The sequence below is a fragment of the Osmia bicornis genome, chromosome 2, assembly GCF_907164935.1.
Source record: "Osmia bicornis bicornis chromosome 2, iOsmBic2.1, whole genome shotgun sequence".
Lineage (NCBI taxonomy): Eukaryota > Metazoa > Arthropoda > Insecta > Hymenoptera > Megachilidae > Osmia > Osmia bicornis.
Genome location: NC_060217.1, coordinates 8,591,660 through 8,613,895, shown reverse-complemented (window position 1 = coordinate 8,613,895; position 22,236 = coordinate 8,591,660). Strand labels below are relative to the sequence as shown.

Here is a 22,236-nt window from a genome sequence, read left to right as displayed (position 1 = left end):
TTGAAATTCAGGAGAATTTAGAAATGAAAAAAAGCTACAAATAATGAAGAATTTAATCAATAATCAGCTTGGGAAAAAAATTCTGTTATTAGGTTAATTAGAGAATCTTCGTTGGCAAACTGGTTATCGTGATATAAAAATTAGTATCTCGAAGAGAATATAAAAAATTGATTTATTTGTAAGAAAAAGGAGGTGCCTTTTTCGAAGAGGATTTATGAGAGAATTTTGGAAGCAAGGAGGAAAGAACGACACGAACGCGATTGATTTATTTAATGCGAAAAAGGCTAGTCACCCTCTTCCTTGAGATTTATACCAGAATTTTTGATCGCAAAAAAAGAAAGACAGCAGGAGGACGATTGATTTATTTAAAAAAGAAAAAGTGGTCGCTTTTCTTCGATGAGATTTATACAAAAGATATTTAGTTGACAAACGGAAAATTAACTCTTTTGTATCGTCGCTATCGTACGTTTAATTGATGGTACCGAGAAAAGAGCGACGTATCGCGATGTTTCAAAAGATTAGCAGTTGAAAAGCAGCTGGATAAAGGGAAAAGAATGTTTGTGGCGGGTGCCGGCAGCCATGTGACGAAAATACACAGGCGAAAATGTGCCACTCTAAAAGGAAAAGCAACCTAGCTAATACCGAAACATTTGTACCTTTTAATATCCTGCATGATGTGACATTATCTTTTTGAAAATATCCGCATTTCTGATTTCGAAAAAGGCTAATCCGAATGAATTACTTCTTTCATTTTGAATAAACCTCTTCGCGAAGAAAGAAACTCGTCTATTCACCACATTTTACACGCATTACTTTAATATTCTACCTCTTTCCTGAAAAAAAAAATTTAACATTTTTTAATGCTTTTCATCTTTTCGACCCTTTCAAATCTGGAAAACTCTGAAATCTTCAATAAAAGAAGTCGAGGCTGAATAATCCATAAATTGAATATACATATATTTATTGTAAATTATTCTAAACAGCGTAGAGAAAGCTCCGCAAAAAAGGAAAAAACGACAGAGTGTTTCGGTCAGAACTCTTCTACAGTGGAAAAAATATTTCGATCTAAAATGATAGGAAAACTCGTTGCCGAAGTGAAAAGTCCATTCGCTTGTAACAATTCGTCGAAATCGAATTGATCGAATCAGCGAGTGGTTCGTTCACCGAAGATCAAACAACTGTAGCAAACGCGTGATCGAAGGTACCGCGAAGGTAACCGGACGAAATATCGTATCGGTGAAAGGAACGGGGGGGTTGAAAGGCGCGTTCAGGTGTGGCGAGAGTGGAAGCTCGGGGTACGTATGCGAGGATGAAGGGTGAGTTCAGGTGGCAGAGTCAGGTGGACGATGGTTGAAGCGGGTTTGGACACCGACAGGAGAGGACGAGGAAAGGTAGTCAAGGCGCAGGTGCACGGTGCTCTCCTGTGATCGGCGTCGGCGTCGATGTTGGCTTCGGCGTCGGCGTCGTCCCGTTAAGGTACGCGCGTTCAGCTACGGCACAGAGCGCGGCAGGAGTCCAAAGGATCACGAGGTCCAAAGCGTAAAAGTCGGTCGCCGGTAGCCCGTTGTCGCTCAATTGACTCTTGACATGAGCCTCGGTTCCCGCGTGTTCGTCAGCTAGGAGGGCAACTTCCGGAAACAAGGTCAGTCGTACAGATACATCCTGTCCGTTCATGTCGCGTATCGCCGTCACCAACAGCTTCGACGCTCATCTCCCAGTGAACCGCATCCTGAAGACGATTCAACTTCTCGATATGTGCGAAAGAAGAATGCAACATTCGAGAATCCGAAAGGATATCCAATCGTTCGATCGAAGTTTCGGATAAGTGATCGACAGTGGATGGACGCCCGTGAACAAGCAGGAGATTTTCGCGGGAAAACGCGAGTCTAGTGAACGGTGTGCTGTATCGCCTGACGGGAAGTGTGACAAATGGTCACCTTTCTTCTTCAATTCGTACGAGCTCGAACAACGTCACGGTATCGAATCGTTGTTTCATTCGATCCGAGCTAGACGACAAACTATCGGAAACCACGAAAAGGATGCCTATTTGTTCACGGGCCTGACTGGGTAGCAGTCGAGACACCTGTTACCGCGTTCGCTAAGAATACCAGCGTTGAAGTTTTTGGTGACGGAGACGACGGATTTCCCTTCACGGAAGATTTATATTTAGTTGTTAAGTGTACGAGTTTAACGATCGAAAATCCTCCTATTTCGAGGACGGAACTAATTAACCAGACTGGAGTATACGTGAGTAATCATACCGTCTTGTTTCCTCGTTAACAAGTTTGCAATTGCTCTATGTATTCATTTTCATCATTATTCTCAGTACCGTTTCAAAGACGAATACCCAAGAATAATAATACCTTTGTTGCATCGAACTATCCGATTCTTAGACGCACCCTTTTGAATTTCTTAAAACAACAGTTATCGATCGTCTCTTATAGTCCGTGTACCTCAGCAGGAAAGACAAGTATTACTCAAAGTTCGTTTGAAATCGAACTTTGCGTTCAAATGTGTCAAACCAGGAACCATTCCAGGGTTTTGGCATCCATCATGGAAAAATTCGAAAGAGGGGAACGTTCGTCGTTGTTCGAGGAGAAAATACGATCCATTTGCTTTATAAAATTCTGCAAACATCAAAGTGTTAACCGTTCTATTAACTGGAGTCTCTAGCTTCGAATCGACCTCTGTCCAGATAGAAAATGAGCACAATATCGATCGCCAGGTGAAATTCACCGAGTTAACGTACGACGAACCGAAGAAACAATTTCTATCGTGTTGCGTGTAACAAGTGGCTCCGTTGTTCTGCTCAGCTCGGCCTTTCCGTGTTGCCTCCATTGTCCTGGATCTCACTCGGTTCGCCACGATAACGCAAAATCTCGTTAGCCCGTCAGAACGATTTCTAAATCTTCCAGCAGGATGAAGCGCCTTCTCAAATCGCGAATCTGCAGCACCGTTCAGTTCGTTACACAATGGCGCTCCTAGTGAACGGAAGCCATTATCAACCTTCCTTTATTAATACTACCTTCAATTTCAACAACCCTTCCGCTTCAGTGTCACTCATTTCAAGTTGGTTTTCGACAGCGACGTTTGAGAACGAAAATGAACGTTCATTGTGGTTGATTTTTCTAAGAAAATAAACCTCTGACGTAATAAAGCTTATCCGAATCGGGAAAGTTGTTCGTTTTGCAGTCATACAATATGCAGGATGCTTTTGTTACTTATTTCAAATTTATGGCATCGTAATTTAGAAGTGGGTGAATAAATTTTCGAGAACTTTTGCAACATCCGCGTCGACGTTTTTCTAATTTATCTCAAGTACCTTAAGTACCTTAAAACCTGAAAAAGCGGAAGTTGCGTTAACTCCCGGTGAATGTTGTCGGCGAGATGAAAATATTTTGCGTTTCAATGGCGAATAGCACGCAAAGTATTATTTCGTGTTTCAACCGGGAGTAGGTTTTGGTTGTAAACACATCAACATCCGAAATTCTCGTTGATATCCCGAGAGCAGAAGGAAAGGCAGGGTGTGTCCGATTCGAGTGTGCGTGTTGGCTCACGGTTGTTTGTTTAATCCCGAGGGAACTTGCAACATGGCCACTTGCTGCTTTACCCTTCCTCTCTCTATCAAAATCCTCTTCCCACGGACCGTATTTCCAGCGAGCCTTCCACCGTCGTCTACGGAACAAGGTTCCCCGATTTCCTTTATTTTCTTCCACGTTGTTTCGTTGGTCGTTCGTTCGGTTTGTTCGCGATTCCGTGCTTTTTGTGCGGCGGTTAATTTTCTGCCTGTTCATCCAGTCGACGTTAATAATATTTCTTGCGATTATTCGGCTCACAACCGTCACCCTCGACGATTAATTCACCGGCAAGAAAGGGGAAAGAGGGGCACTCCTCTCGTTTGCTCGACTCGGAATTTCATTTTTTTCTTCCACGCAATTAATTTTTCGCGGTTGAAACGGCGACAAGGCATTTCTTTCCTCTCTCTCTCTTCGCTCTTATTGGTGCCCTCGTGGATAATTTCTTCGCGAAATTAAAAAGGAACAAATTAATTCAGACCGTTTGCGAATTCTTTCGAAAAGGGAGAAATTTCAATTTGCATTTCAGGTTTATTGTTGGGCAAAGTAACTCCGGGAAAAGGTGAAACTTAAGGAAACTCAGTTACTTTCCACTTTAAATAAAATCGAGCATTTTTCCTGCTTCTTCTCTTCGTACCGATGAATTTCTTTCTCGATGCATAATTTACTTGTTGCCTTCTAGAAACTTTCTTCGATGCGAAACGCTTAGAGAAGCTTCGCTACCGAGGGAAATTGCTTTCGTTAGATGCGTTTGAATTCTATTAACGACGCGAAGAATTTTTGTTCTCGTGTATATTCGTTTTGCTCTTTTTTTTCTTGTCCTCATAGCATGACACGAAGTCACCGCGTTTAATGTTCCATACCAGGGGTATTTGCTCCCTTATATGAACGAACGTAAACGCACCCTTGTCTTTGCGTTCGCGATCGATACCGTTATTATATTCCAGTCACCTTAACAGGCTTTCACCGTGGCAACTTCACCCTCTAACGACACACTTCCCCCGAATTAAATGGAAGGACACCCTGAAAAACCTCGCTTCAGTATTTTTTTAAGTAGCGCTCTCTGTTTCGTTTTCCATTCCATATTTTGTCAAATCATGAATTCGATGAAAAAATATATTGAATTTAAGAAAATTGAATAACTTCTCTAATTCTAATTTTCTACAATTTTCCAGAGAATTTACCGTATTCCAAAGCGATTCGATCTTTAATGAGTTCATCGTTTGCCTTTAATTGAATTTCCCCTGAAATATGTATTTTTAATTGTTCTAATTAGGAACAACGGGTTTCCTCAAGGAAAAATGAACAAACCTCCATTAAACGAGCAATTAATCTCGCGTTTAAGAAGATTTAATATCTCGTTTGTCAATGTTTGAACTTTCATTAAAAAGCTCGAAGTAAATGGAAACTCTGTTACTTTGCCTTACACTAATTTTATCATTACGTAAATTACGAGAGACTCGGCTCAAAGGAAATATGTACGCAACACATGCGCTCAAATAAACCTTAGTTTAAAGGGAAACAAATTAATAGAATGCAAATTGCTGCTTGTAATTATCCTTTATCCATAGATCAGTTTGCTCGTCCATCGCGGGGAACAAGATTAACATTAACATCGTCGAATTAAAAATGATCCTACTTTGAAACTTACGGGCCAGCACGCCCAATGCTCGACTTACTTCCCCACCGTTTTTAAATTCACCCTTTTACCCTGAAAATGCACAGGGTGCCGATAAAAGGTCCCTTTAGGAACCCGGGAAACCACGCTGGTAATCGGCAGCCTGAATTTCGGTCGCGGTGAAAATATATACAGCGATGCTTGTAAAACGCAAGGGGCTCGTGTCGCGTGTTATCAGATAACGATATCGTGCCACGGCTCGGGGCCACGTCATAATGCTCGAACCTTTTTCGGCTTATTCGACGTATTCCGGGCACGGAATGTACCGATCCACCCACGAGAACGCGACAACAGTAATCACCAGTTATCTTGTTTCGCATAGGAACCGGGCGATTTTTCTCCATTTTCCCAGGATTATTGTTCGCGTGAAAGCGACCGTTTAAAATAGGAAAAATCTACGAGCTTTTGTTTTTACAAAAATGTATTTCCTACAAAGCTAGTTTTGCGCTTTTAGAGAAGAGTAGAATATTTCATTCGAATTTGATTGAATTTTTTGCAGTGAAACAATTGAGGGCATGGGGTTGAATCTCGAGGGCAATACGAAGTATTATTAAATAGGCGGTTTTAAAAATGTCACAAAGTTAGTAATAAAGTATATTTGCTCGGGGTTTCTCAGAAAAGAAAAGGCATAATGCGATATGTTTGCACGATACTATGATATACCATCGAGGCTTGTAATTTCGATTGAGAAGATTGTAAATTACTGTAGGGCATTAAGTAACGCTCGGCAATGCTATACGGAGATCCTTTTTTCCCTGAATGATTGGCAATCTTGATTACTCCGAAAATGATCGCGATACGAATCGGACAGTGTAAATTGTTTCGCTTGAAATAAAGCTTGCTGGTTCATTAGAAATAAAACTGTGACGAGGGAGCTAAAAATATAAGATGATTTCGAAACGCATCAAGTCTGACACGATTTGACGACACGAAAGCAGCGGAAAATAGCTCTTAGAATTTTATCGAAATAACTGCACAATCTGAATATAGATAAAATGGCTGTATCTTCTGATCGACAAAAATTGCTTCACGAGTGTCGGACAAAGAAATTTGAAAAAGTGACAAGGACACGCGAGAATCCATTCGTTACAATAAAAAATTCCCTCTGCTTCTTTGAATATTTCCCTAACGAAAGAAGAAACGTTCCTCCGGAGAATTTTTTAACTATCATCTCGCGTGCAAAGTTGCTCGAGGCGGCGCGGAAAGCAAAGTTCAACTTTAACGCGTTTTACATAACGCGACCCGGGAGGATCCTCCGACAATTATTAATTTCAAGACGAAGGGAGGCCTGCCGTGTTGATTAAAATGGATGAGCAGAACCGGGGATAAATCTTGGTAAATCTTCGGCTCCCTTGAATTCGATATTTTAGCGATGATATCTCATTTTCCTCTTTTCCTTGGCATTTTCAAAATGTCTTTACCATTCTTTTCGATACTTGAAACACAGGTTTTCTAGTCGATTCTCTATCTTCTGCGTCGTAATTTTAATCTAAATTCAAGCTGAAGTATGTCGAAAGAAAAATGTGTTCCAACGTCACCCTGAAGCTACGATATAGGTCAAAGGGAAGGAATTTTCCAAGCCTGAATTAACCGCACAATTTTAACCAAAGCATTGGAAGTAGACTATTTATAGAAATCTTTTTCAAATTACATTTGACAGAATAGATAAAATAACGACAAATAGAGAATAAAATAACACGAAATAGAAGGATTAAAATAACATTCGATTGTTTTTCGTAGTCTTCCCAAGTCCCTTGAAGTAGCACGTGTTGCACTCGACTCCCGGTAGATTCAATTTTAATTTTCAATTCACCGAGCTCCACATCCGACCGGCAGACTCTATTACTTATAGACACTTTCATCTGGCGAGCTGCGAACGAGGTAGACTTTCCGTGCCAATTAAACATTTCGAACGCTGAATATAAATCCTTTTTTCCGCGTGGAATGCCTTTGCGGTCGCTATCACTTACGGAACGGGGACAGGAGACATTTTTCAATCGCACCTACCTGAATTCTCTTTAATTGAGATTTTAATTAAATGTCTTTCGGCGGCGAAGGAGGAGGCAGGGAAAGTCTCGATCGTCGAAAGACAAGGGAAGTTGTGTGGAGTCTCTCACCCTGAAAGAAACGTTTCCTTGTTTCGCGAGCTGCGCCGAATTACGTGGAATTAAATGTTTCCAGAATTTGCACGACTGTCTCGTTATAACATTAACGTCCAGACATAATTACGGCCGTCTCTGCCGGACAGAAATGCTAAATATTTCCGCTTTGTAGATTAAAATAAAGGAGAAACCTCGTCGTCTCGAGGAAATGGAAAAAAAGAAAGAAACGCGTCTCGAATTCTTCGTTGTTGGGCATACAATTAAATCTCGGTATTTAACGAACGTTACGCGTACCCGGAAAATTTTGAATAGCGAAATGAATTTATTATTTACTCCTATACGTAAGGTTAACAGTACTCGAGAAATCGTGTCCCGAGGGAATTCTATTAACTCGCGGGACATGGTCGTTCGACGGTCGCAGGTGTCGGTTCCTTTCGAATTTGATTTTTCTGTCGATAAAATTTTACCGATCGACGATTCTTCGATATTCGCGCTCACGTTTTCATCGTCGAGAACTGGTGTAAGATCGTTCGATTCCCAACGGAGATCGAACGCCCGTTTCCTTCTTCGAAACTTCCCGTGCTATCGGTCCAAGTTTCCTTTCTCGTCCATCGAGAAATCCCAAATGTAAATGCGCCATGCGAACGGTGGCGAACGGACAAGGCGAGGAACCAGGATTCGATGCTGAACTTTTCCTCCGCTGACGTTTAGTTCGTCATCGATCGACCAACCGGAAGCATGGATATCGTAATTTATGCCTTGCACATGTACGCTCGTTTGAAGCCATTCTTCTCATGAATTCCCTCTGCTTCTAGTTTCGCAAGATTTTTGAATAGGCAGTTCTTCAGACGTGTACAAACACAGTTTCCCTGATTTTATAAATATATTTTTGAATCGGGGTATTTAAGAAGTCTGCCGTGACAAGAATTTTTTCGATGTAAATCTAATTCCATCTGTGAGTTACTCAAAAATTTTCAAGCAAAAGTTTCCCTATTTTTAATTGTTAATTGCAACCGCTTCAATTTAAAGTTCCCTGTTCACTGATTAGAGTGGGCTACTTAAAGCAACCCCTATACTACTTCCCTTAGCAACCCGAAATTTTATAACTCCTATTTGAAACCTGGTCTTTCACCAGTGAAATAGTCGGTCGCTATTGAGAATCAGAAAGCAGCTACAACTTCGTCGAGGTCCAATTAAAAATTTCGTACCAAACTGAAAAGTGGTAGTTAAATAAATGAAAAATCCGTGAAGCACTTGAAGGAGCTGTCCAATCCGAATGCAATTTGCGGGAATCTCGGTTTCTAGATTATCGATGGAGGAACACGATTTCATCAATGTATCTATTGATCATGTTCGTGGCGGACGGATGCCACAATCTACCATCTACACCTGCAGCGATACAAGATTTCGCACGAGAACCACGTGGACGAGTTTACGTTCGCAAGCGTTTCAATATCGCGTTCCATTATCCAGTTCGCACGATTGTGTGAACAGCATACAATTTCCTTGTTTCCACTCGACGCGATAATTAGCCGCGTACAAAGCGTACGAGCTTCTAGCTGCACCCTTTCTTCCTGCGACGACTACGAACGAACGATTCTAACGAACCATTCTGAGAGGAATACGAGCATAATGGCGAAGTATCGACCGTTTCTAACCAGGATGAATACCGTGATCTATCTTTTATACCTTCGTGCCGGAAGTAGCCAGGGTTCTGAGTTCACACGGTCTCTCCATAGACGAATTTCTCGTCATTTCGAAGTTCCATCTCGACAGTAATTCAGGGAAATTGAACGTTTTAATAGAAACAGGAATTACGAATTCCACTAATTCGGATTGGAAAATTCGATTCTCGAAATTATGAAAATTTTCCGCCTCTGGATCCCCGGTGGCCCCGCGAACGACACATGTTTTTCCAGCTCGAATTCCAGCACGATCGATGCAGACACCAGTCAAAAATCAATATTCAATTACTCGTTACGGGACTTAATTGCATTGAAGTTGGCGAACGTTAATTGCATTGAACTTCGGGAACGTTAATTACAGCGGCGCGTCGAAAGGGCCTGGTTCTACGAAAATAATGATGTGACCGACGAATTTTTAACAAACACGAAACGCGCCGTCCGTTCCTATGAAATATGAAATGAACGACCGATTCGACGGGGCGACGACAATCCGGATTGTTTCCGACTGATTAACGCTTCGAAATTGCATTTGCCGTTTCGCGCAGAGTTGCCTTTTTTAAAAAAAAAAGCAGGAACTTTTTACAGGTGGAAAATTTGTAAAATTGCCACGATGTAGGTACATAATTGGATGTTTGATATCTCCCATCGTTCGTACCGATGATACCGTTCGTTGTTTATCCCGCTTCTAATCCGATATTCAATTACAGTACAGTTATTAACGGAAGTTTAATGAAACTATAGCTATAACAGAGTTTCGACTGGCTGCATAGTTTCGCGGAATTAGAGTCGTAAACTTGAACATCCTATTCGCAATAAAACTTTTCGAGTGCCACCGACACGTCAGTTGAATTCATAGGAACATTTATGAGCGTTTCAATTCGCTTTATCATACCGTTTCAGAAAGATTGTTAACACCATAGCTATACGAAAGCAGTGGATAACGATGAAACGCAATCAACAACTTCATTGAATCGGTGTACTGCTTACGCATATTGTTTCCGGAAAATTCTGAAACTCGTGAGACAGTTTCCCTGAGTTTCCACTATGGAAATAATGTTATTTTAAACAACAACGGAAGAACGTGTTTGCGTGATTAATGCTTCCGTGTCAGCTGAATCATCAGTGACTCGACGCATCCTCCGTAATACACGCTCGTTATAAAATAAACGAAGGTAATGTGCACGATTTAACGACGAAACAAAATTGGGCCAAAGGGAAAGGAACTTTGACAATTTTCGGTGAAAATTGTCAACCTAATTGAGCAGGATCGTTATTCATAAAATGGATGACAGATTCTTATGGATATTCATATATCACCTGGACACATGGGTGACATGGCGCTCAAACTTGATGACGAATATTCTTTCCCTAAACTCTTAAGACTTGAATGCTCGCTGGAAACGTATTCAACTCTAAAAAGTTTCGAGTAATAACGAAAACTCTGATGTTAAAAGAAATTCTCATTAAAACACAATGTTGAAGAGAATCATTATTTTTTATTCCAAAAAATTACAGTGTGGAATTAAAATATGAACAGCCGTAGGGAAAAGAAATGAAACGAAAAGGTCAAAGCGAAGCTCGAAATTTCTCGGCACGAACTTCGATCTGGGAATATTAGGAAAGCTAGGGCAACCGAGTAATCTAGTAGCACGGTTCGTTTTATTTATATCCGTTCGTAAATTGAAAGAGTTTACGGAGGCATTCGTCTCGAAAATTTGCATCAGCAGACACTCCTGCTCCCGTAATGTCTGCCAGCCGGAGAGAATTTCGCGTAATTTAGCACGCAAGAAAAGCTATATTGCTTCTTTCCTCGAAATATGCACCGTGTTTCCGTGCTATCTGATAAAAGTACACGCACAACTTACCTACTGAAAATTTCTTCGGAATGAATTATCATTCTGACACGTAGAACCATTCTTGTGATAATAGTCTTCTCACCTTTCTCGCCAGAGGAAAAAGATTAAATAAGGAGATAGCAATTATATCAAATTTTTAAGCACTCTTTAATTATCGTCTGGATAATAAAGTTAAATGAAAATTGTCACTTTGATGCGTTATTAATGCTTCCATTCTCGATCCTACTGTTATAGCATCCAAAGATTTGCAACTTTTAATCCTATTTGAATGCGAATAATAGCATCGTCTATTGAGACTATAGCTCGTGGAACTTGCCAAACTTTGCATCGTATAATATGTATAGAATATAATCCTCTTCGGTAACAAATAATAAACGAACTTTGATACGGATTACCAACTTGTGCATTAAAATACACGATGGTCAGAAACTCGGTCATGAAATGATAATTGTACGAAAAGAAAAACGTAACTAAAAATTCCAAGTCGTAATTGAATCGAACGAGGATGTCGCGTCACGGTTTCACGGTGTTAAAATTTACCATGCAAGTTTCCTGACATAATTTCGAATTCGTTAGTCGAAATGCAGATGTTATTTCATCTCTGGATGCGTTGTAAGTACGGTATCACGTAAATTACAAGCAGTGAGAACAAACCAGGGAGGTGTGTTTACTGACACGTTAAAACGAACCGTTCTACAAACGAATTTCCGTCTTCGGTCAACATTTCGCGCAACGATGTTTCGTCGCATCGAAACTTTGCATAATTAAAATTTCAATGCACAACGCCATACGTTAAGTTAAATTACGGCTTTTCCAATGTTTAATCAGATTTTGCGTTAAATTGCACGAGCTTGACATTATACTTAAAATAACGGAAGACTGCCGAGATTCTCTATTAAACGATTAAGAAACTTGGAAAATCGCTTTGATCGTTATTATTGAAGATGTAAAACTTCCTTTATTATCACAGAAATAATCGTGAAGAGGGTGACCGTCTTACGATCACCATCCTGAAAGCTCGAAACGGGAAAATTAAGTAGCTAGAAATGAAGTAACGGATAATGGTACCATAAATTAAAAAGAAGGCAGTAAAGATGCCATTTATTCGTCACGCGACGTCTAACATACCTATTTTTTGATTAATGAACGATCGAGAATAAAAAGCCTGAGTAATAGAAAATTATAGACACGCAATATTAGAACAGGAAGGATAATAATTTTGTCTTTGAGTAATTGTTTTCGAATATTCCTTTGCTATTCGATATCATTTTCATTCGTGTTCCATATCGTCGATAGTTTCGACAATCTTCCCACGCTATTGCTTCATGCATATGCTTCGACACAAGATGCATCTCCAATGCAAAGATCCTCTACACTGCAGAAACAACGTCTCTTCGATGAAAATCGAATCCCCTCCTGAAATGTATCCGCATGCACCACACATTCGTCGAACTTGCAAAAATTTCTGCATAACATTATTGTTTCGGCAACCGATGCAAAGATGAGAAACTTTATCTTAATATTCAAGATTTTTTACCTAGGAACGAATCGCTGAATATGCATTTCGATTGTTGGAATGATTTTCTTTGAAAAGAACAGATTCAAAGAGTACCCTCGAAATTAGGATAAAACAGAGAAGATAAAAAATTTTCATACTCGATGCACTTATCAATATTCAATGTTTACCTTTAAATTGAATCGGTATTGGGTCGAAACTGGTAATTAAAATTCTTCTAGCGGAGTTGTTTCATTCGAGCAACGATGACGAATGCTCGTAAACCATTTCAATCGTTTAAAACGCAATTCACGCGGGTCTGAACATCGAACAAAATTTTTATTACGAAACCTATGCAATTCGACGATTTGACAATTTGACGATTGCACTCGATTTTCGTCGAGTCTATTAACAATAATACCTATCCTCTGTTCCCGGCATAATATTGCAATTTTGCCCTAAAAGCGTCTCGCTTCTTCATGGTTATTAAATAAAATTATTTCTGGTTTAGTTGAATTATGTTCGACGATGCCCAAGCGTGCACGTAACGCTCGTAAGTTGAAGTAAAAGTTTCTCCGAAGACTCGATAGGGGTGTACAAAGTTTCCTCTTTGAATAATGTCCACCAGCCCTCCTATGTTCCCAACGAAATTTCCCAGGCAGTAAAAACGTTCATGGCGATATTTTTCATAAAACCAGGGACGAAAGACTTCGCACGGTTCAGACTTGACCTAGATCCCACCTAATCAAGATCTGACCCAGACTTCGTCCAGACCCGACCACGAGATCTATACTTATCCTTATCTAACGATCGCGAATAGTGCAGTTATACGCAGCTGTAAACGTTAACCGAGAAAGTTATTAATAATCAACCGCGTCGAGTATGCCGAGTTATCTGCTAATTTGATTAATTAAAAGTTTCCCGGACACTCGAGAACGAGGGAAACAGACTTGCAATTAACCAAGTCCACTTAACCGCTATCGTAACATCTGCGGAATAATAAATCTTACGTACGTGGGAAGGGGTTAAAGAAAAATTCTCGGGAAAATAACCAGAACCGTGCAATTTCCGGGCTTCCGCACCACTCGTATTATTTACTTTTCTTCCATTCATCGAACGATGCACCCTAAAATATTTAATAAGAGAAACGATACCACTTTCCACATGCTCTAATATAATTTTCATCATTCAACGTTGTATAAGAGCCAGAACAGGGGTTTGAAATTTCTAATCTTCCCATTTTGTTGCTATCCTTCGATTTCCTCCATAAAGTGCCACTCAAACGTGATGTTATTCGAGCTTCCCCGTCGACCGAGTTTAATTGCATCTGTAACACTCACGGATAAATGGAATTTGCATTTCTCGTTTGAAACGTTCGCTGCGATCGACGGAGTGGGGGGCAAAGATCAAGATGAACAGGGATAGGGATGGGAAAGCGACGAAAACGTTTCAATTTGGTCAGTAGATGTTTGGTCAACTGATGAATGGGTAAAGTTAACTTTCTCTGCGGGTGCAGTCGCGTTGACGCGACAATGCACCGCAGAAACTTGCATACACGAACAATAGACGGTCGCTTCTTGACTTTTAAACACGCGTACAACTTTGAGCGCAAATTGTGAGAACGGTTTATTAAAGAGGAAGTAATTTTCAATTCAATTCCCGGATATTGAATCGATGTTACGTGTAGAAACTACGCTCCTGATGTATACCTGTGACCTTTCACCTCGAAACGCAGAGATATATACTTTTTCTTTTGAAAGCTTATATCGATAACAAGCTCGAAAAATCAGGGCCAGTGAAAGCTTTAGAAATATGATTTCAAAGGAATGTTGAAAGAAATGTAACATAGAAATTTCAAATATATTCAGACTCTTATATTTTTAGATCCAGAAGCAATTTCACCGAATTTCTATAACGAACTATCTCTATTTGTTTTTTTAGAAAGAAAGTATAATAGGGTCGTGATATTCTTCCAGAGATTAGTCTGTGTCCATTTGTCTAAAAGCTCTTCATTAAGCAGCTTCGAGGAAATAATTTTGCAACCGCGAGTAATTGAATGGTCGTTAATGAATTACTTACAATTAACCAACCAGCAGGGTAATCGTATGAAAAATCGGCTAAAACTGTCGTTTAGAGTGTGCGTCGTTAATTCGCGAAAATGAAACCGAGATAAGATTTTAGTTATTTCACCGGTGGCGTGATGTGTGCTCGCGTGTTTCGCGTTTCACCCTTCGCACGATATTTTTCTCGTATGTTCGCTTCTTTTCTAGCCGTTCGATGTTAAACATTAAACAGTTTCACGGAACGCAACAGTATTTTAAAAATCGCATGGAAAAATTAGTCAACTCTTTCGAGTACCGTGAATTCCATTTATAATAACTCGGCTAATATCACCGGAAGAAATACTAATTGCTAATTGTATTACTCGGAGTTGAGATAGTAGCACGTTCCACGAATTATACTAATTTATCCTCGTTTGTACGAGCTTTCCTTTTTCAAAGCCCTGCACAAAGTACGCTAAATTCCTGTTTCCGTTGCCTAATACCTCCCCAAACGCTTAATTATTCTTTTTTTTCATTAATAACACTCTACATTTTCTAGATTCATATTAAAGAAGAACGATTTAAATCTCTATCGACTCGTTCACAGATTACTTTGAATTTAATTTAATTTTCATTAAATGAAACAACTTTTAGACGGTAAGGAAACTTGCAGTGGGGTGAACGATTGCCTAAACTTTCCTCTGCCCATGAATTTTGGAAGCTTATTCTTCCCCCAGTTTCGTTTAAGAAAAAAAAGACATCCCATAGAAAAAGGAAATCCAAAGAAAGATTGAGATAATGGAATAAAATTCTCCCTCGCGGTTTGTTCCCATTGTTGAAATTACCCCAGGTAATAATGTTGAAACTCTAACCGTACGGGGAAGCTTTCTTTAAGGGTAGTTAGGATTTTATATTATATCTCAAAATTCCATCTGGTAACATTTTGAACGTAACGTTGCAATGTTAGAAACCAGGACGCGTTTCCTATTTGCCAATTAAACTGGGTATGATTTATCCAAGTTGGACGTTCTCTCCACACGGTACAAAGCAATTATCTAGATTAGTACCGTGTTGCACGATGTGATGTGCAATTAATAACGACGTATCCCACTTCTGACCTTCTAGAATTGGTTAGGATCAATAGTATGCGGCGAGACAACTCCTAGTTGGTTTATGTCCTCGTATAAATACCGTACTTATGCTAAGCTCCGTTAAATCAGGTCAATTCCAATCCGAATCGTACAATTACTAACAAAAACGATCGTTACCAAAACCGTGCATGAAAATGTATTTACGTATCGTGTTGTTAACCTGTTGCTTAAAAAATTTCTTTTTTAATAATTTCTAAAATTATCTAAAAGCGTATGTGATACATTAACCACGGTACTGTACTCGTGTTCAGATTCTAATCTGAATCACGAATGTAACTATATTTCATACGGGTTTAATCGTTCGATCTAAAGTATATGCAAAGTTCGAGTTTCAACATTTATTCTAGCGATGTAAACTGCCTTGAACGAAGAAAATGAACTGGCTCGTAAAGCGGAAATGTTTTCCCGATATATTCCGTATTACTGCGGCCACCGATGCTATAGCCAGGATCGATGAATGGCAATTCTTCAAGACTGGAAATACACGCGGATACAGTGGAAATAGGAAAATAGGAAGCGAAAGGTCCGCACTTTTCACGAACATCTACCGCCGATACCTCTTACAGTTTCACCATTTCTCACTAGACGAATGCACCTATCCGTTTCGAACACTGTAAACGACTAGGCGAATCTTTTATTCCAACGGTACCGTCATCTGACTATCAAATTCACGAAATACCTCTGACCTTTCGATGAAACGAGAACCGAGAGAGAATTTAAAGAACCGAGTTACCACAAAAACTTTCCCTATTTAATATTCTTAGTTTTTTTTTTTTAATTTGGTATTTATCATTGATGCTCGAGCAAAGGACCGATAACGAAAAAGGTACTTACGTTGAAAACTTACGCGTGTTCGGACTCGCGTTATAAACATGTCCGAACATATTTACATTTTTATCGAATCTCAGTCGACACGTAAACTAAAGGCAAGGTACAACGACGAAACGATAATACCGTGGGATATGTACAGCTGCACGAGTGGTAAGCGTGCTTGAAATCGAGACAAAGTGGCCGTACTTCGTAAAACAGCTACTCCGATGTTTCAGCATAGGGGTTTGGTCGCGATGGATCTTTTCTTTTTTCATGAGATACCCTCTGTGTCGGCGATTATGTATTTAATATCACGAGAGATGCATCCACTTACGTTAGATGCGTTTTACCGGTATTTTGCTCGAGACCTGCACCACAGAATTTATATAGAGGCCGTTAACCTCTTTGCTATGGCAGACTTTGTCGGAAAATGCTCCCGTATATTTTCATATTGTCTAACTTAATACAGAGAGTGGATAATATAAGCGGGCGAAAGATGGTTTTTTATGCAAAAATTAATAGGAAACGGAGAATATCGAGATCGATCGATCGGAAGTATTTGATCCAAGAATTTTTCATTACTTTACAGTGAAAAATAATTTAGCGTGGTCTCGATGCTAAGAAAATTTATTACAGTATCGTTGGCAATTTTTCTCGGACGAAATCACCAGTAAAAATCTTATCTGACAGCTTTAACAATTGCCTCATTTATGCTCCTCTGAAACGACTATCAACAATGGCGTTATAAACTCTTTTATGCATTCGGAACTTCGTACAATCGAATTTCTTTCTTTAGGAATCGTAAAATTCTCTTGAAAGGTGTCATACGTTTCGTATAAAAATTTTAACGCCTAATTTTGACTGTTAGCAGTCTTTTGCTTGACAGAAGTAAAATTATCTCAAAATGCATGCAACATCAATACGCGGTGTCATACTCGGACACGTAACGATGCAATAAATGACAAGTTTTACTTACCTTAGATGATGAACAAGCAGCACCCGATATTTGTCCTCGTCAATTGTTTCTCGAACCACCATTTACGACCGGTTAAACATCCTACACACCGTTTTGTTCTAATTAATTGTCACAATACACGTCTACTAATTGCCGCGCGTTCCACTACTTGACACCGGTACGCACTACGCGCGCGGTTCGTTTAGCAATATTCTTCCCATCATGCATTGCGCGACTTGATCTATGACAACTTCACCCGATACTAACGCCAGTCGGTAGTTGATTGGCGTCAAAACACGTACGAGCGGGACGGATGACCGTTATGGATTATTCGTTTCACACGTTTACGGGTGTTATAGACAGTTTAAATAAACCGCGTTGATAACAACATTAGCGACAACGAGCGCCATGTACATAATGTTTACGCGAGTGCCCTCTCCATGAACGAGAGAATGCGAATTTCTTCTCGACCGGGCTACCGAACCGTGCGGACACGTTGTACTAATCGTAAGCAGTGATTTAAATAAATTAGTTCTCGACTGGTGCTGAGTTTCTCTCCATACACAACAACGGGTGAATAGGGATTTGTGTTCGACGGTATGTATACACTCATATTTACGATTCGAAGCGTGCTTAGCCACCGTTTAAACGAGCTACGACTGCTTGTAACTTATGAAGGTTAAATAGAAACACCTGTCGCGTTGAAAGTCGCAAGGAAAACAAGCCCCTTTTTTACGATATGTTGTATCGTATTGTTTTAAATATTGTATAAAACAATTAGTTATAATATATTTTGTGTGTTTAGGTATTTCATTGACTCGAGAAGCTGATTTCGTCTAAAAAGTGTTTTCCTGTGTTCTCATACGACATCTCATATCTAAGGTTATTTTAAGGGGAGAGGGTCATGTAAACAGGCGTTTTTTCTCGAATTTATTGTGAAGAGAGTATATGGTTTTTTTATTAACGGTCAACGGCATGTTATTATATGGCATTTAATGAGTATATACAAATTTTATATATATAAACAAATTAATAATTATAAACATTGTTTCTTTCAATTTAAAAATCAGCCGTTAGGTTCATGCAAAGGAGAATATATTAAGGAACATTCGTGCCAAATTTCATAAGATTCGGTTGAGAAATGGCTCAGCTACATTGCACGGCGCGTAAAATTTTGTGTTTTGAGATAAACGCGTTTAAAGATATACCGTTCTTGCGCGCGATCGTATAGCGCGTCACTTTAACAACGTTGTAGGTACACTTACACTTCGAATTTCGGTTTGAAATTTTCACAGCACATTCTCAAGATATTAAATTAATTTTCTAAGTAAAAAAAAAAAAACGTAAAATTTTTTCGTTTTACATGACCCTCCCCCCTTAAACATCAACTTCATCATCATCATCATCAGTAAGTACATGTCATTGTGCATTTCATTTTTTCAGTCAACCATTCATTCTCATTGTCAGTATTCTTTTATATTAAGTTACAATATTTGATGTACATTCCTGATCAAATCAAACTTCTTTGAGAAAATGGCGGTGTAGGGGAAGCCGGAATTTTCAAAATCTTAATTTTGACAATATTAATGTTAAAAGTAATTATTAAATATTATAAAATTTAGTATATATAATTAAGAAACATGAATAATGAATATCAATTCAAATGAGCGATATAGTACAGGCTCAGCTGCGGGAGTGTTGGCTACGAGAACCACACTCGACATGGTCGCGAACAAATTGTTTGGCAGCACGCCAGCTCGTAGCCAACACTCCCGCGGCTGAGCTTGCGCACTGTGCGCCCTCTGATTGCTCGGTATTTTTCTTTAATAATTCAAAAACTAAGCTTTAATATGCAATTTGGTAAAGGAAAAAGTTGTTCAGTATCGTCCTAGCTATCATTCCCTCAAAGAATGCCCATCCCCCCTAACCGAACGCCTTGAACATAGGCCTCTTTCTTTACATTATCATTCTTCTTGGGTTGCTTATGAGAAAATTTAATTGTTAATTGGTACACAAATATAAGTAAATATTAGCTGTGAATTAATGCTGTTGACTGTGTTATATTTTATCGCTTTCATTCCGAATGTTATTATTATAACTATGTTGTAAATCTGATCTACATTGTTATACTAAGAAAATGCAATTTATTTTCTATTATATTCGCTAGAATTTAACGAATAATATCAGTGTTTGATAAAATCGTGAAATAACATGTTGAACTGAATCTTCGGATAACAAAGCAATGCCACACAATGGCTAATAATACAATAGCGGACGATAATATGAAGCATTTCTGGTTTAAAGCATTCTCTTCTGTAAAAATTAAATGCAAAATGCTTTTAATTTGTTAATTAGAAAAGACGAGTTACTGGAAGAATTTTATTTTCAATTGTTCTATATCCATCGAGTTATAACGGATCGCTTATAAAATAAATTAATTGCTTTATATTAATTTCATCACATACCTTCAAGTAGGAGAAAATGACTTCTAGGTGAGTTACATCGATCAAGATAGAAACGTTACAGGAATGCAAATTTACCGTGGCTAAGTTATACGTTCGCACATTAACGTTCTTATTATTATTCGCTTCGTTATTTACCCCATAGTAATTTCGCACGATAATTATATTCCTACCTTCCTCGGTTAGTTGATAAGCGGGTCGCGTCAAATCAAATGTATGTACAATGTAAATACATAAAAGAACCATAGGAATCTGGTACATTGCCAAATGGGAAATTTCAATAATCAGGAACACATTAAACCGAGATGATTGCAATATAATATCTACACGCGTTTAAATGCGAGAACACGTTCGAACAATTGATCGAAGATATCGTATAGTATAGAGTATCTATTATTTCAAGCTTCCAATGTGGCTCAAGCTTCAAATGTACCATCGGTTTATCGACCGACCTGGTCGACCCATATACTTGGCGTTATTGTTTAATGACTTCTGGTCGTGGAAATGGTTGAAAAATAAGTGTCTTAAATTAGTTAAACTTTTCTTCTATTTTTATCCATAGTTTCACGAGATAGACGTTCTTTTCTTAAGATATACTCTTTTTTTAGCTCGATTCGCTCGATTTTTTAGTGCGAGGGGGTAAATTACGAGAAATATATCTCATCAAATATTTGATGAGAAATATTAGGATCAGAGAAACATATATAAAATAGTAATTATTTTATTTTCTGGTTACGTAAGCCGGGTTAATGGGACGATTAAAGATCAGCGAGCATGGAAACGGTGATTAGACGGCGTGAATGTACGATTACGTTTGAGAACGGGGGAAATCGATAAAATTTCTCGTGCCAGTAACGAGAACGCAATTATCCTCGGACGTCCTGAAATCAAAATATCGATTACACCTATAAGTAAAAGCCGTGAGTCATAGTGGTTGGTGTCTTTCTCACCGACCCTCTTGACGTCAAGCACACTTCTACCGTCGAGCGGCTACGAAACAGCAATCAATGTCTCGTGTAAACAGCCGCTTAAAAAAAAGAAAAATGAACAGAAAGTAAGATAAATGAAATCATATTTTTGTGACTCTCGAACCCGGTGAAACGATATTGCGGCATTTTTCTCTTCCAAGCACCGATATTCTTTTATCGAAATCCTGACCTCTTCGTAATGCTCGAATATCGCGAAATGTCATTTTCATTTAATCCGGGCAGCTTTCCAGAAAACACATTTCCCGATTGAATATCGAAGAAATATGTTTGCTTCTTTGTACATCAAATGTTTCCATCAATTCCTATGATTCTTAATATATACCACGAGAGTGGGAGTTACCCAATTACACGTTACTCCATTGTGTGGTTGAATTATAATAAAACAATATAACTTTGTTAATTAATCCTTTCGTTAATACACGCGTATCCGTTAATAAAGGGTAGCCGAAGCTACCCTTTGACTCTTTTTTATTAAAATTTTGGCATGTTTCTGGCAACGAAATTAATTAACATTTCCAAACTCTCATTATTCGATGCATCTCCCACTAACTTTCATATTCAATTTATAAATTTGAAAAATAAAAATTCAACCCGGTGATTGAATTTGACTACACGCTTTTCCGATCCTCGGACTATCCAGAACACTAAAAAGTCGAGAAGATGAACTATAATCTTTTATTCGCGTGAATCGTACGAATCGTGGCGATGCGAACAGTATCACACTCTTCCACTTTGTCTTCGTCAACCCCATTCAGTGACACCGCGCCAACATTCCGCGCTACTACAGATACAGAAATCCATTCGAATAAGTTTATGCCCCATGAGAATCGATGGAAGTTTGTCCTCGTATCTTTCCATCGCGTCGAATCGCGTCTACCGGTATCCGTGTTCCGAATTCCGAGATCCGAAGATCCACCGCGTCGATTGCCGGAAACGATTATTCCCAGTCCTTTCCATTTCCTCTAACGAACGTATTTATGGGCGTTCGAATTGCAACCAGATACACAGGCACGAAGCGCAATATTTTCTAGGACACTCGCGTCTATTCCATACCAGCGACATGTTAACCTGCACAAAGGGAACATCTATCGATTAAAATGGAACACCCTGTATACGAGGTGGAAGTAAGAAGAAAAGCAACACACGCGACCGGAATAACTTTGCACCTCCGCTGGCGAAGCGTATTGGACCCGTAGGATCCACTTTGACCCAAATGAGTTCGTTCAAGCTTTTTTTAGCGTATGGATGAGGAATATAAATGGTGGATTATAACCACCGAGCGAGGCTCCATCGAATTAATTTCACATATCTCTCGCAGTCTACCAATCGTATTCAATCTTTTTTCGTAACTCTTCGTCGGTGATCGAAATCTTTCCTTTTCGTATATAGGTCACCGCGATCGACTTATGTCAATTAGAGTGGGTCCAGATTTTTTT

The 22,236-nt window shown here is 39.2% G+C and overlaps 2 protein-coding genes across 4 annotated transcripts in view; one reads left to right on the top strand and one right to left on the bottom strand.

Annotated features, from left to right (window-relative positions):
- LOC114882966 (pre-piRNA 3'-exonuclease trimmer-like) overlaps positions 1–17,548 on the bottom strand; it is a 55,823-nt gene extending 38,275 nt beyond the window's left edge. Inside the window, exon 1 of one of the 2 annotated variants that reach the window (XM_029200216.2) lies at positions 17,371–17,548. In XM_029200216.2, the coding sequence (XP_029056049.2) occupies positions 17,371–17,432 (62 nt within the window). In that variant the 5' untranslated portion in view covers positions 17,433–17,548. The remainder of the gene's footprint in view (positions 1–17,370) is intronic. The other variant, XM_029200213.2, reaches the window with a different exon arrangement.
- Positions 1,500–22,236, top strand: part of LOC114875637 (leucine-rich repeat-containing protein let-4) — a 79,908-nt gene continuing 59,171 nt past the window's right edge. Inside the window, exon 1 of one of the 2 annotated variants that reach the window (XM_046290172.1) lies at positions 1,500–1,642. The gene's annotated coding sequence lies outside the window, so the exon portion shown is untranslated. Of the gene's footprint in view, positions 1,643–17,845; positions 17,947–22,236 lie in introns of those variants that run through there. The other variant, XM_046290171.1, reaches the window with a different exon arrangement.